General features: G+C 43.1%; 1 protein-coding gene across 1 annotated transcript; it reads right to left on the bottom strand.

The window, feature by feature from the left end:
* Positions 1-6,484: 6,484 nt before the first annotated feature.
* On the bottom strand, positions 6,485-7,369 carry LOC138770590 (uncharacterized). The gene has a single exon (XM_069949694.1). It carries the CDS (start codon positions 7,367-7,369, stop codon positions 6,485-6,487), a length of 885 nt encoding a protein of 294 aa, XP_069805795.1.
* Positions 7,370-13,458: the final 6,089 nt, after the last annotated feature.

The raw sequence follows: 13,458 nt of genomic DNA, 5'->3' as shown, positions 1-13,458 counted from the left end.
ACAGTAATGGAGAGGATGGGAAACACAAGGGCTGACAGAGACTGCAGGGAGCATGAAGGAATGAGCAGGGCAGATGTGGGCACATACATACAGCGCTCTCTGTCCAGGGAGAGAGGGGTTACAGCTATGGAGAGATTACCTCCACAGTCCTGTCCCCTGATGTAAGCCCCAGCCTGAAGTGGATCTGCTGTCATTTGGAAGGTGAGGGAGACTTCCTGGGTCAGAGTACAGGGCTGTAGACCCCGCTATGCAGACCATGCCCCTCCCCCACTCCCCCTCCCACCCAGTACAGGGAGCTTTTAAACCAAAGCAATGCTCTTAAACCAAGTCACAATTTTAAAAAACTGTGAGCTCTTAAACCAAAACGCTCTTAATCCAAGTTACTCTTTAACCATGGTACCACTGTATAACATTATTGTTCCTGCACGGTGAACGGCATAAAAAAAAACGCACAAGGATTGCTTATTTTATTGAATTATATATCACAAAAAAAATTAATAAAGACCAATCAACATTTTTCTGTTACACCAATATGATATTAATAAAAACTAGAGATCATGGCGCAAAAAATGACACCCCAACCAGCCCTGTAGGTGGAAAAATAAAAGCGCTATGGCTCTTAGAAGGCGGGGAGGAACATTGCATTAATCTCACCCAGACATCCACGCATCAAAGGGCTCTGTCTTGAAGGCGTTAAAAGTGGTCCCCCCATACGGTGGGGTTGAGGCCATTTTTAGGCCCCCTCCCCCACTGTATGATGTGACCATACCCAGCGTATAAGACGACCCCCCACTTCTAAGAAGATTTTTCGGGGTTAAAAAGTCGTCTTATATGCCGGAAAACACGGTACTTGTCCCATGAACGGTAGTTTTCTAAGAAATTATTTAAATACTGTATGGAAGTATTATTTAGGCATAATATGGCGGTATTACCTAAGCAATAAACCAACGTGATGTGTGAGAAATTATTTAGGCATCATATGGCGGCGTTACTTGGGTGATGGAAAGCAGCATTTTGTGACCAATTATTTTTAATACTATATCAAACTATTATTTAGGCTTCGTATTGCGGTATTACAGTATTTGTGTGTATACAGTATATATTTTTTATATAAAAAGTTTGCTTTTATGGGAGAATCACTGTTATAGCATGACGTATCTGGGCACCATATGGCAGCACATAGAGCTACCCAGACTACAGGCCCAATATATATGCTAATTATTGTAAATGTAATGGTCAGTCTACGCATAAGATTAACAACCACATAATTATGCAACCTCCAACCCACCGCTACTTCCCGTCATAGCGATATTTTCGGGACTTTTTTTTGGGTGGCTGCAATTAAAATTTATTAATCTCCAACTTTCTTATCAGGGTATGTAGATGACTTTCCTGGGTGCTAAGTCTGCTGTCATTGACTTAAGTGATACTAAACATCAGCAGTAAACAAGGAAGCAACAGTCTATCGAGATATTGTTCCATTTACACCTTCCGTATACACTGTTGTTTTACGCTGCCTACAAAACGCCGCCAATGAAAACCTCCTACATTATTAATGCTTTCAGTTCTTTTTTTTTTATTTTTATTCTCACCGTTGTTCAAATCAGGAAGTTTCAAGACCATAGTCTGTGTTTTCTTCCGTATATTTATACCCTTACTTTGTACAGTAATACAGGAAGGCCGTTCAGTACCGAGCAGTTTGAGAACCACGGGGAACAATGTAAATGGGTTTAATTGGTTTTTACACAGGTCGCCCGGTCCATAGAGTGTAAGGGCCCTATTACACGGGGCGATTATCGTTCGGATAATCGTTAAATCGTTTGGATCGAATCGATAATTGTTAAACGATTCGGATCGAATCGATAATCGGATCGAATCGATAATCGTTCGGATAATCGTTAAACGACGAACGAAAGTACGTAGATCGCTTAATAAGACCTGGACCTATTTTTATCGTTCGCATGGAATAAGATGTCATTCGGTCGGTCGCAGTAGCAACGAACGCAATAGCGACGACAAGACAACCGCAAGGACGATCATAAGTAACGATTAAATGGGTGAACGATTTCAGGCCTTTCGCAATAGCGGCCGTTTGAGATCGTTTATCGTTAACGATTATGCAAACGATAATCATCCCGTGGAATAGGGCACTAAGGACTAGCAGTAAGTAGTGATGCATGGTACATCACTACTTACCGTAAAGGAGCGGGGATACCTGTCATAATGATGGGAATCCCCGCTCTAAATGGGTATTTCCCATGGCGGAGAGGCAGTGCCAGGTTGGAGGAGAGTTCCTGGAGCTGGGGCAGCCTGAAGGAGCTGTTCTCCGCAGCGACGGGGTGAATTATATGGCCAGCATCTGCTGGGTAAGCGGTGGGGTGGGCGGCCGACCTCCATGCTTCAGCAGGAGCAAAGACGCCAGCAGTCTGGAGAGGAGTCCCCGCAGCTGGTGCAGCTCCCTTTGCTCTGTCCTGATATAACTTAGCATCACTTGGATGTAGGGTTTTGCAGCTCAGTTCCAATAAAGTAAATGGAGCTGAACTGTAATACAACACACAACCTGAGGACAGGGGTGGCGCTCCCCCCCCCCCCTCCATCCCTAATTCTCAAGAAGAATAAAGCTAAAGGGCAACTGTGGCAGTTTTTATTTTATTTTTCAAATCAACTGCTGCCGGAAAGTTATACAGATTTGTAATTAACTTCTATTTACAAATCACCAGTCTTTCAGTACTAATCAGCTGTTGTATGCCCTGCGGGAAGTGGTATATTCTTTCCAGTCTGACACAGTGCTCTCTGCTGCCACCTCTGTCCATGTCAGGAACTGTCCAGAGCAGCAGCAAATCCCCATAGAAAACCTCTCCTGCTCTGGACAGTTCCTGACACGGACAGAGGTGGCAGCAGAGAGCATTGTATCAGACTGGAGAAAATACACCACTTCCTGCAAAGCATACAGCAGCTGAGAAGTACTGTAAGACTGGAGATTTTTATATAGAAGTATATTACACATCTGTATAACTTTCTGGCACCAGTTAATTTATTTATTTTTTTCTCCAGAACACCCTTTTAAAGTAGTTTATGCCATGTGTCCAAGAAGAAGGACCCTAGCTCTATACATCTAATAGATATATGTATGTGTCTAATAATCCACTATATCTGATAACCTAGCAGCCATTAGATTCCATATAAGAAAGTGACCCATGACTAGTCGGCAATGGCAGCGGAGCTGTCCCTGGCTTTCGGGTCATCCTGTCCTCTTCCGTCTTCGGCTGCCGGACCCGTTGACTTGGTTCAATGGCAGTTCAAGCCTTTAATTACCAATCTTGAGTTTGCGTTGGCTTTTAGTGAGTCCCGCGGTGGCTCCGGGTTCGGCTGTATTATTCGTCATTATCACGGCCATTCTTTCCTGCTTTTCTCTCCAGGTTCCGCGGCTCGACCTCCTGTGTTCTGAGCCTGACCCTTTTCTGAAGCCATTAATGTAACTGAAAGACGCTGATCCATTATGAGACACTTGGAGACTTATATCTGAGTACTTTTAAAAGCTTTTTGTATTTTTTTTTTTTTTATAAAATCCTATGAATAACTTCAATTCATGTCTTCAGCTTTAAAACCTCTGAAGAAGAAGAAGAGGGGGGAAAAAAGGAACTCCAACATTGAAGAGACCCGGTGACCCGCAGGATGAGAGCAGTAATGCATTGGAGGTCCTTCAGGAGTGAAGTAGTGATCCACCTCATGGAGGCTGAGCGGGGCGCGAGGGGGCTCCTCATATCTCCCACAGACGTCTGAAGAAATCTTCTGTCTGAGCTGAAGGAGGGATAATGATGGCCGCTCTCTCATCATTTCCTGCGTATGGATCACAAGGAAGACTCTCTCTATGCAGGGCGCCATCTTCCTATACGTCCAGGAAAACATTTTCTTCTCCTATCTATCTATCTATCTATCTATCTATCTTCTATCTATCTATCTATCTATCTATCTCCCTATCTATCTATCTATCTCCTATCTATCTATCTATCTATCTATCTATCTCCTTATCTATCTATCTATCTATCTATCTATCTATCTATCTATCTATCTATCTATTATCTATCTATCTCCTATCTATCTATCTATCTATCTATCTATCTATCTATCTATCTCCTATCTATCTATCTCCTATCTATCTATCTATCTATCTATCTATCTATCTATCTATCTATCTCCTATCTATCTATCTCCTATCTATCTATCTATCTATCTATCTATCTATCTATCTATCTATCTCCCAATCAATCAATTATTTAAATATCTTTATAAATGACCCTTATAAAGGCACTACAGATAAATATTGACACCCCCAGTCCTCACTTTTCCACCTGTTCTGGAAGCTTCCATTAGTAGTTCTCCACTTAATGACATTTGTGCAAGAAATACCATTTACTTTGCTTTTCTCTTTTTGCCTCATCTCAGGGACTCTGAAGAAATTGCATCTTAAACAAACATCTCTATTCTGTATAAGTGAGCGGCGGTGGTGGTGGTGGTGGTGGTGGCGGGGCATTAACACATGCACACAAGCCTATTTGTTTGGGGGGAGAATTTATTGCAGCAGTAATAACTGTCAGGCGGAAAGTGTTCTTAATGTGCTACAGACAGGCGCACCAGTCAGGGGATCCATCACTCTATCGACTACCTGACATGGCCACAGTCAACTCTTGTCATGAACTTAAGTACTCAAAGTGGGAGCTGTGATCAATGGAGCAGGATCTGGTGGCCGGAGATTTCCAGATGTGTTATAAGTGTCTGCCCTGTCTGTCTGACCCCAGCGCAATAAGGAAACAATGGAAGCTAGACTCTTTATAAAGATGAATATTATGTTTAGGTCTTTCATATAAAAAAGACATCTATCTATCTATCTATCCATCTATCTATCTCCTATCTATCTATCTATCTATCTATCTATCTATCTATCTATCTATCTATCTATCCATCTATCTATCTCCTATCTATCTATCTATCTATCTATCTATCTATCTATATATCTATCTCCTATCTATCTATCTATCTATCTATCTATCTATCTATCTATCTATCAATCTATCTATCTATCTATCTATCAAATTGTAGAAAATTGCCCACAGCACTCCAAGGTAACAGTTAAAGTGTTCTTTTATTCCATAGTGAAACAGCACAGCACAGTGTTAAAAAGCTATCTATCTATCTATCTATCTATCTCCTATCTATCTATCTATCTATCTATCTATCTATCTATCTATCTATCTATCTATCTCCTATCTATCTATCTATCTATCATCTATCTATCTATCTATCTATCTATCTATCTATCTATCTCCTATCTATCTATCTCCTATCTATCTCCCTATCTATCTCTCTATCTATCTATCTCCTATCTATCTATCTCCCTATCTATCTATCTCCTATCTATCTCCTATCTATCTATATATCTATCTATCTCCTATCTATCTATCTATCTATCTATCTATCTATCTATCTATCTATCTCCTATCTATCTCCTATCTATCTATCTCCTATCTATCTATCTATCTATCTATCTATCTATCTATCTATCTATCTATCTATCGATTGTAAAGTGGTTGGCTGAAACGCATTGCTGAATAGATCACATTGCTTGTATTTTACATCCTCGGTATTGATCTACTTGGACCAGTCCTGCAGTGGACTCCCCCTGTTGTGGCTATATCCCAGCCTACCTGCTCCCTATCCTTACCTGGGTTACCTATGGTCCAGTGCGCCGTGTGGATCCAATTCTACATTTTCCTATACACCCCTGCGTTGGTGTCACCAGGAGGACCTGCAGTACTGCTATCTACATGCCCATCATAGAGTTGTACCTATTCATTTGCACGACCCGATCAGGTGAGTGCTTGCATTGCCCCACTCACCCCCGTTTGAGTATTTGCCCAACCCTACTACACCAGGAGGTGCCCCTTTCTCTTCTGTTTTCAAGTGGTCAGGCTGGGATATCTGATCATCCCTTCCTAGATCAGAAATGCCAGTCAATAATTAGTAAAAGAGAACTTAAAAAAAAATCTGAAATTCCAGTCATAATAGGGGAGAATTTTCACAGAAAACCTAATAGTCCCATTAATCCTGACGCTGATAATGACGGGTCCCACAAGAGGAAGTAGTTGTGTGGAGAACATTTCCAATTTTCTAAAGTGACAAAAGTGCTTCCCATTAGTACTGGTTGAATGTAAGCTGAAACTCAAGAGGGAAACAGAAAGGCAGAATTAAAGGATCGTCTGACCCCTAATCCCCAGACGAGCAGGCGTTCCCACCGCAAGCACAAGGTGGCTGGCCTGTGTGTAACAGTGGTGGAGCCCGCTGTATAATACTACTTACTGTACAAGGATGGAAACTGGTGCAGAAGGAAAATCACTGCAATCACAAAGCTCAAGAATAAAATAGTAATAATACTGTTGTATGATAGTCACACAGGATAGCAACCTAATTTTGGTAAACTGGAAGACTATAGAATATAGGACTTGAGGAAGCTTGGATGGCCTAGAACTTGGAGAGGTTCATACACTATGGTACTTGGCACTCGAGGAGGCTCATACCCTATGGTACTTGGCACTCGAGGAGGCCCATACCCTATGGTACTTGGCACTCGAGGAGGCCCATACCCTATGGTACTTGGCACTCGAGGAGGCTCATACCCTATGGTACTTGGCACTCGAGGTGACTCATACCCTATGGTACTTGGCACTTGAGGAGGCTCATACCCTATGGTACTTGGCACTCGAGGAGGCTCATACCCTATGGTACTTGGCACTCGAGGAGGTTCATACCCTATGGTACTTGGCACTCGAGGAGGCTCATACCCTATGGTACTTGGCACTCGAGGAGGCTCATACCCTATGGTACTTGACACTCGAGGAGGCTCATACCCTATGGTACTTGGCACTTGAGGAGGCTCATACCTTATGGTACTTGGCACTTGAGGAGGCTCATACCCTATGGTACTTGCCACTCGAGGAGGCTCATACCCTATGGTACTTGACACTCGAGGAGGCTCATACCCTATGGTACTTGGCACTCGAGGAGGCTCATACCCTATGGTACTTGACACTCGAGGAGGCTCATACCCTATGGTACTTGGCACTTGAGGAGGCTCATACCTTATGGTACTTGGCACTTGAGGAGGCTCATACCCTATGGTACTTGGCACTCGAGGAGGCTCATACCCTATGGTACATGGGACTTGAGGAGGCTCATACCCTATGGTACTTGGCACCCGAGGAGGCGCATACCTTATGGTACTTGGCACTCGAGGAGGTTCATACCCTATGGTACTTGGCACTTGAGGAGGCTCATATATTATGGGATTTGTGACTTGAGGAAGCTCATACATAATGGGGCTTGAGACTAAAGGAGGCTCATATACTATAGGGCTTTGGACTTCAGGAGACTCATACACTATTGCGCTTGGGACTTGAGGAGGCTTATACACTAAGAATCAGGGACTTCAGGAGGCTCAATAGTATAGTATCTTGGATTTTAAAAGGCTCACACACTATGGGGCTTGGGACTTCAGACTCCAATACTATGGTATTTATGACTTTAATAGGCTAATACACTATGGTATCCTGGACACTTGATGAGCCCCATACACTATGGGGCCTTGCACTTGACAAGGCTGGGTCACTATGAGGCCTAAAGTTTGAGAAGGCTGGCTTAAAATGGTTTATAAGATATGAAGAGTATGGGCCTATGATTTAAGAAAGCTAGGAAATTATAAGGCTGGGGACTTAAGGGGACTGGAAAGCCTGGAACTTGAGGAGGATAAACTATGGGGTCTGTGGTATGAGGATACTGGGACTCTATAAGGCTTTAGACTTGGGGTGGTTAGCTTCAGATAGGTAATGAGACTTCAAATGTCTGAGAAACTATAGCCTAGGTCTTAAGGTGGTTGGGACCCAATTGGGTCTAGAACTTGAGGAGACTTTGATATTATTGAAAACTGGGACTTTAGGCCTAAAAAAACTGGGACTCTTTAAGTCTCATTGAGACTATGACACAAAGGAACCTGGGACTTGAAGAGAAATTGATTATATGGAACTTGGGACTTGAGGCATCTGGGACATTATAAAACTTTAAGGAGGCTGGGAGATTATTGGGGTATTTAGGAGGCAGTGACACTATATGATCTGGGATTTGGGGAGGCTAGGACAGTATGAGGTGTGGACATTGAAGACTTGAAGAACTAGGAACATTATTAAGCTTTGGACTTGAAGAAACTGAGACTCTATGGAACCTGGGACTTGAGAATACTGGGACCTTAACCCAGTAGTTACAATAATGAATCTGGGTCTTGATGACTCTAGGATTAGGGCCTTAGGGAGGGAGGAACTTCAGGAGGCTGGATCTTGAAGAGTTGTGAAACTGTAGGGCATTTCATGGGGCAGATTAATAGGCTGAGCCCTTATGGGACCCGGGCTTCACAAAGCTCTACTTCCAGGTTCCATATGTAGCACCTAGAGGCTGAGGCATCTAGGGACCAGGCACATCCTATATAACTCAACATCTCTCATTCAGAACTGTAGATGTTTAGGAAGGAGTGGAATGGCTGGCCTCGCTAGCTGAGGATGGTCATAAGGAGGGAAATGGGGTCATATATGACACTGATCAAATTGGGGCAAGGTTTTTGTCCCTGGGCCCTGATACAATGAAAAACAAGTAAGAACGCAATAACATTGTATGGTCCTACGTCTGTCATGGTTGTGCCTCTTACAGTCCAGAAGAATAATCTATCAAGCATTGGAAATAACGCTAAAGCTTAAAGCATCGATCTACTAAACGGCCCAATGATGTTCTAATTGATAATGAAAGATGATTTTACTCTTCCGGTGTAAAGCTGTGGAAACGACTCTGAAAAGGAAGGAGCAAATGTGCAAAGCGGTTGCCATCCATTCTTGGTAATGTGTAATCAATAGATCTTTCACAAGTGACCAGAGCCTACTGAGCCATGCCGGCCTAAAGTCAATCAATAATCACTGCCGCTGCCCAACCTGGTAACATGAAGCCCCCTGGGTCACATTTCCTCAGACTAGACCTGACTGCAACTCTGACAGCTGCAGGTTAGCCAGGGGTCAAGTTTATGCCCTGAAGGACTCCGAACCTTTGACTTTAACAATTACTGCAGTTTTATAAGACGGGGTTGTCCCAGTGTGAGTACAGGACAGCTCCTTCTCGTAGCTTTATAGTGAGCAATAATAAGAACACTAGAACATGACTCAAATGTTAGTTGCCAATAGGCCATGAACATCTGGAATTTATGTATACCGTAAATAGCCATGTCTAGGGTAAAGAGGTATGTTACTTAAAGGAAATATTTACTGTGTTATACTGTTATTGCTATGGATATATACAGGATCAGACATGAGAGTGTGTGGTGCAAACACTTGAAGGCCAATGGAACCTATTGTTGGCCTAGAAGAGTTTTAGGTGTGGACTTGTCTTGTAGAGAGTGCCAGTGGGTTGAAGTTATTGAGCTAGAGATGAGTGGTGTGTCTACTGTAATTGGGACAGAGATCCAAAGGTGTAGACATGGCAGAGCAGTACCCTACGTAAAGGCCAGTGTCATCACAGGCTGAAAGTCAATAAGTCTGCTTAGGACAGTGATATGTAGACTGTGCGAATGCAACCTTATGAGACAGTGTGAACTATCAGAATGTTCTTCAATATTGGGCCAAGCACAAAGTGAGGACTAGTGATGAGCGAACATGTATGTAAATGTTCATATGTTTGTACGAATCGGGGTGTTCGCTCATCACTAGGTGAGAACATGTTTGCACATTCTCAGCTGACTTTGTGATTATTAGAGGAACAGGATAGGTCTATACAAAGTGGTCTAAGGATGCATGCTATGGTAGAAGATAACCTTACAGAGACTCATAACACTGTAGTAACCTAAGGCGCAATGGGACTCTTTGTAGATTTGTGGAGAATTGGATTGTTCCCCTGTCCTGGTGGCCTATGACCACTCAAGTGTCCTGTATCGTTCAAGTACTTATACCATGAAGAACATGATGTGAAACCTCTAAGCGTCTTGTAACCATCAAGTGCATGGACTCTTTCGCTTACATTCTACCATAACAGGGGCATCTTTGACTGCCTCTTATAGATGTCTCTGGAAAAAAAGAGTACATTAGAGACGAGTACAACTCAGTCTGATCATTCAACGTCTGATTATCGGTGGCTGAATAAGTTGAATGAGGGAACAAACATAGGCCATAGTGTGTATTCATGTTTCCCTGGACTCCCGAGGGTTGAATCCAACTTCTTCAGCCACCAGTAATCCAATTCCGAACAATCGTACTCCAGCATGGACTCTAGAGTGCCCCCTTCCAAATCATACAGCACTGTCTATAAAAAATAAATGGGTGGTTGTGTACCACATGGAAGGGTGCTGTCTACTGATCGGGAGTGCCTCTCCTCTCTGCCTAGTAGAGGACCCCCTATTAATGGTCATATGGCCAGGGGCTTCTTTAATGCAACTCTAAAAGCACTACTTACAAGAGAGAACATGGTGCACATTGCGCTCAGCATGCCCATACTGATCTCCGGCATCACCGGCATGGTTATGTATGTATAACTTTCCTTTTAACCTGGTCAGATAAATTCCGCCTTTTTCCAGTATCCGTCCACCTATTCCCCTCTCCTACCTACCACCAAGCCTTCATAAATCTCCGTACAAGCCTTCGAGTGTCATCTTTATTCTTGACTAGCCTAAATTGATAGCAGAATGTTTGATCAGAGAGAAGTCAGGCAGGTTACAGAGCGGCTGAAGCTAATTTCTGAAAATGCAAACGCGGGATCGGGTCACGAGAAAATTAAGTTTGATGTCAAGAGGTCTTGGAGCTTGTCTTCCCCTTTGACCCCGACTCTTGGCACTACACGCTAGTTTCCTTTTGAAGTGGTCTTTTCTGAATAGCAAAGATTCATTTAGCTGACTGTCTTTTATGTCTGGATGTGAAGAAGCTCGAATATTGTGCAAAAAAAAAAAAAAAATCTGCCATGATATCCATAATGAACAATATTTATACAAGAACATCTTCAGCCACCTCTTGAGAAATCACCGGCAGACCAGCCGCGGCCCTAATTAATGATGATAGTGACCTCCGCTATGACCTGGTCATCTCGCAGGCCACCTAATGATGTCACATGCGGCGGTCCCGCTAAGACAGCGCCTACCGCTTTGATAGGATATATTTATATTTCGCTATGGTAATTCTTCCAACTACAATTCAATTAAATGCAGGGCTGGAAAATTCCTTGTCCTATTTTTTTGACCTCCCTGGTCTTTTTTTTTTTTTTTGCAGATTTTTTTTTTTTATCATTCAGAATTTTTTGCTTTATGCCGTTTATTTTAATGCAATCGCTATTTTTCTTCCTATAGGATACATGGTGCGGAGATCAGTGTGGTGGTGTGAGGAGGTGGCGAGCACACACATATACTGGGCTTTGGGGATCCAACCTTCGTGTCTTAGACCCAAAATCTATCCTTCCCTCTCTCCTTCTTTCCCTTCCTTCCCTCTTTCCCTCCATCCCTGCTTCCTTCCACCTATTCTAATACATGTCCTCTATCATCCCTAATCCTCTAGTACCAATCACAATACCTTCCTCCTCTTCTTTCTCTTCCTTCCCTCCCTCTCTCCTTCCCTTCCTTCATTCCCACTGTCAGGGACAGCGAGGCAGGGACAAGACACGACAGTGAGCCCTGATGCTGAACCCACCAATCGTCCCTACCTACTTGCCTCAAACGGCCTTAGGCGGCCGTGGACAACCACAAAGACGTTCCCTGTACTAGATACGTGCAAACAGAACAAGACAGACAAACAAACACAATATCGGATAGTCAAACAAGCAAGATCAGAACCAAACGGGCAGCGTAGTACAGAATCAAGTAACAATCGGATAGTCAAAAAGTCAAGCAAGAGGTCAGGTAACAAAGTCGAGCAAGCAGAGGGAGTTAGGACGGGGATTGCAGGAATAGACAGGAGAAGCTTGGACCAGGGTATGAAACGGATCCATTTCAGCGGATAGAAGGGTAATAAATGTCTTTTGGGAAGAGACTGCCCAGGGGTTGCCACGCAGTGCATCAGTAAATAGCACCCCGATTGTGCCTCTGCATGTCGTCTGTGTTAAAATGGTTCCATTGAATTCTATGGAAGCCTCCATAATGAAAAAATGGATTCCATAGAAATTCATGGGTCTTTTCTCTGTATGTAAATCAGGATCCTTATTTTGGGACTGGAAATAGTCTTATGGGGATGAGTTCTTCAGAGTTTGCAAAAATGCAGATTTACTGCACTGTAATATTTCAGTGATTAAGACTAGAGATGAGCGAACCGGGCTCGAGTCCATCCGAACCCGAACGTTCGGCATTTGATTAGTGGTGGCTGCTGAACTTGGATAAAGCTCTAAGGTTGTCTGGAAAACATGGATACAGCCAATGACTATATCCATGATTTCCACATAGCCTTAGGGCTTTATCCAACTTCAGCAGCCACCGCTAATCAAATGCCGAAAGTTTGGGTTCGGATGGACTCCAGCATGCTCCAGGTTCGCTCATCTCTAATTAAGGCTATTGCGGCATGCTATGAGATATGGGAAGCCGGTATTCTTTATATTGTCCTCTATGGAGAATGGAAAGCATGACTGCTGCAAAAAAGGGATTAGCTATGCCCATCAGTATGCTGGAATAGGGGTTCGGCCCAATCGCTCAGCTAGCTTTGCCTTTCTCCATGACTAACAAAAACATTTTGACACCACGTGTAAATTTTTTCAGGATTGCAGACAACTTTTCCTTCCATATTTTCTGATATTGATTCAAAACCGCCCCGTCTCGGAGACCGATGAAACTTCAGACTAAGGCTAAGGATCTATAACTCAGACAAAGGTTTTTCTGCTTCTGACAATTTACACAAGTGGACAGTGAATTAAGAGAATGATATATTTTTCTTTCTGTAATGTTTGTGGGATCAATATGTTGATATTGATTTTAAACACGGGCTCTTGTGCCGCCTTTGGGCAGAGCGACTTATGCGTGCACCGTGATGTATTTAACCAGGGCGTCTGATGGAAGATAGATAGCTGCCGATGCCGCCCCATCCAGGAGTCATTGTGGGTTTATAGGTTAATTACCCATAGATGAATAATCAGGTCATTGTCTATGGGTAGTTAGAAAGACGCGAGAATGAGTTGTCTATCAACTCACCCAGATGTTGTGAAGTTTTTGTCAATCATACTTTACACTTCTAGAAGTTATTCTCAACCACTCACGGCTCCAGAAAGGAAGACGCTGATAGATGAGTAGAATTAGAATTGACATAATGAAATTCCTGTAGAAACAACTTAGAGTTCAGGGATGAGGAGCCTTTAGCCCTCCAGCTGGCCAGTCTTAGAGAGTACCTGAACAGGACCTGTGACCCTCCAGCT

This window comes from Dendropsophus ebraccatus, chromosome 13 (genome assembly GCF_027789765.1).
Source record: "Dendropsophus ebraccatus isolate aDenEbr1 chromosome 13, aDenEbr1.pat, whole genome shotgun sequence".
Taxonomy (NCBI): domain Eukaryota; kingdom Metazoa; phylum Chordata; class Amphibia; order Anura; family Hylidae; genus Dendropsophus; species Dendropsophus ebraccatus.
The sequence above is the reverse complement of the archived record's forward strand: the minus strand, read 5'-3'. Positions and strand labels throughout refer to the sequence as shown.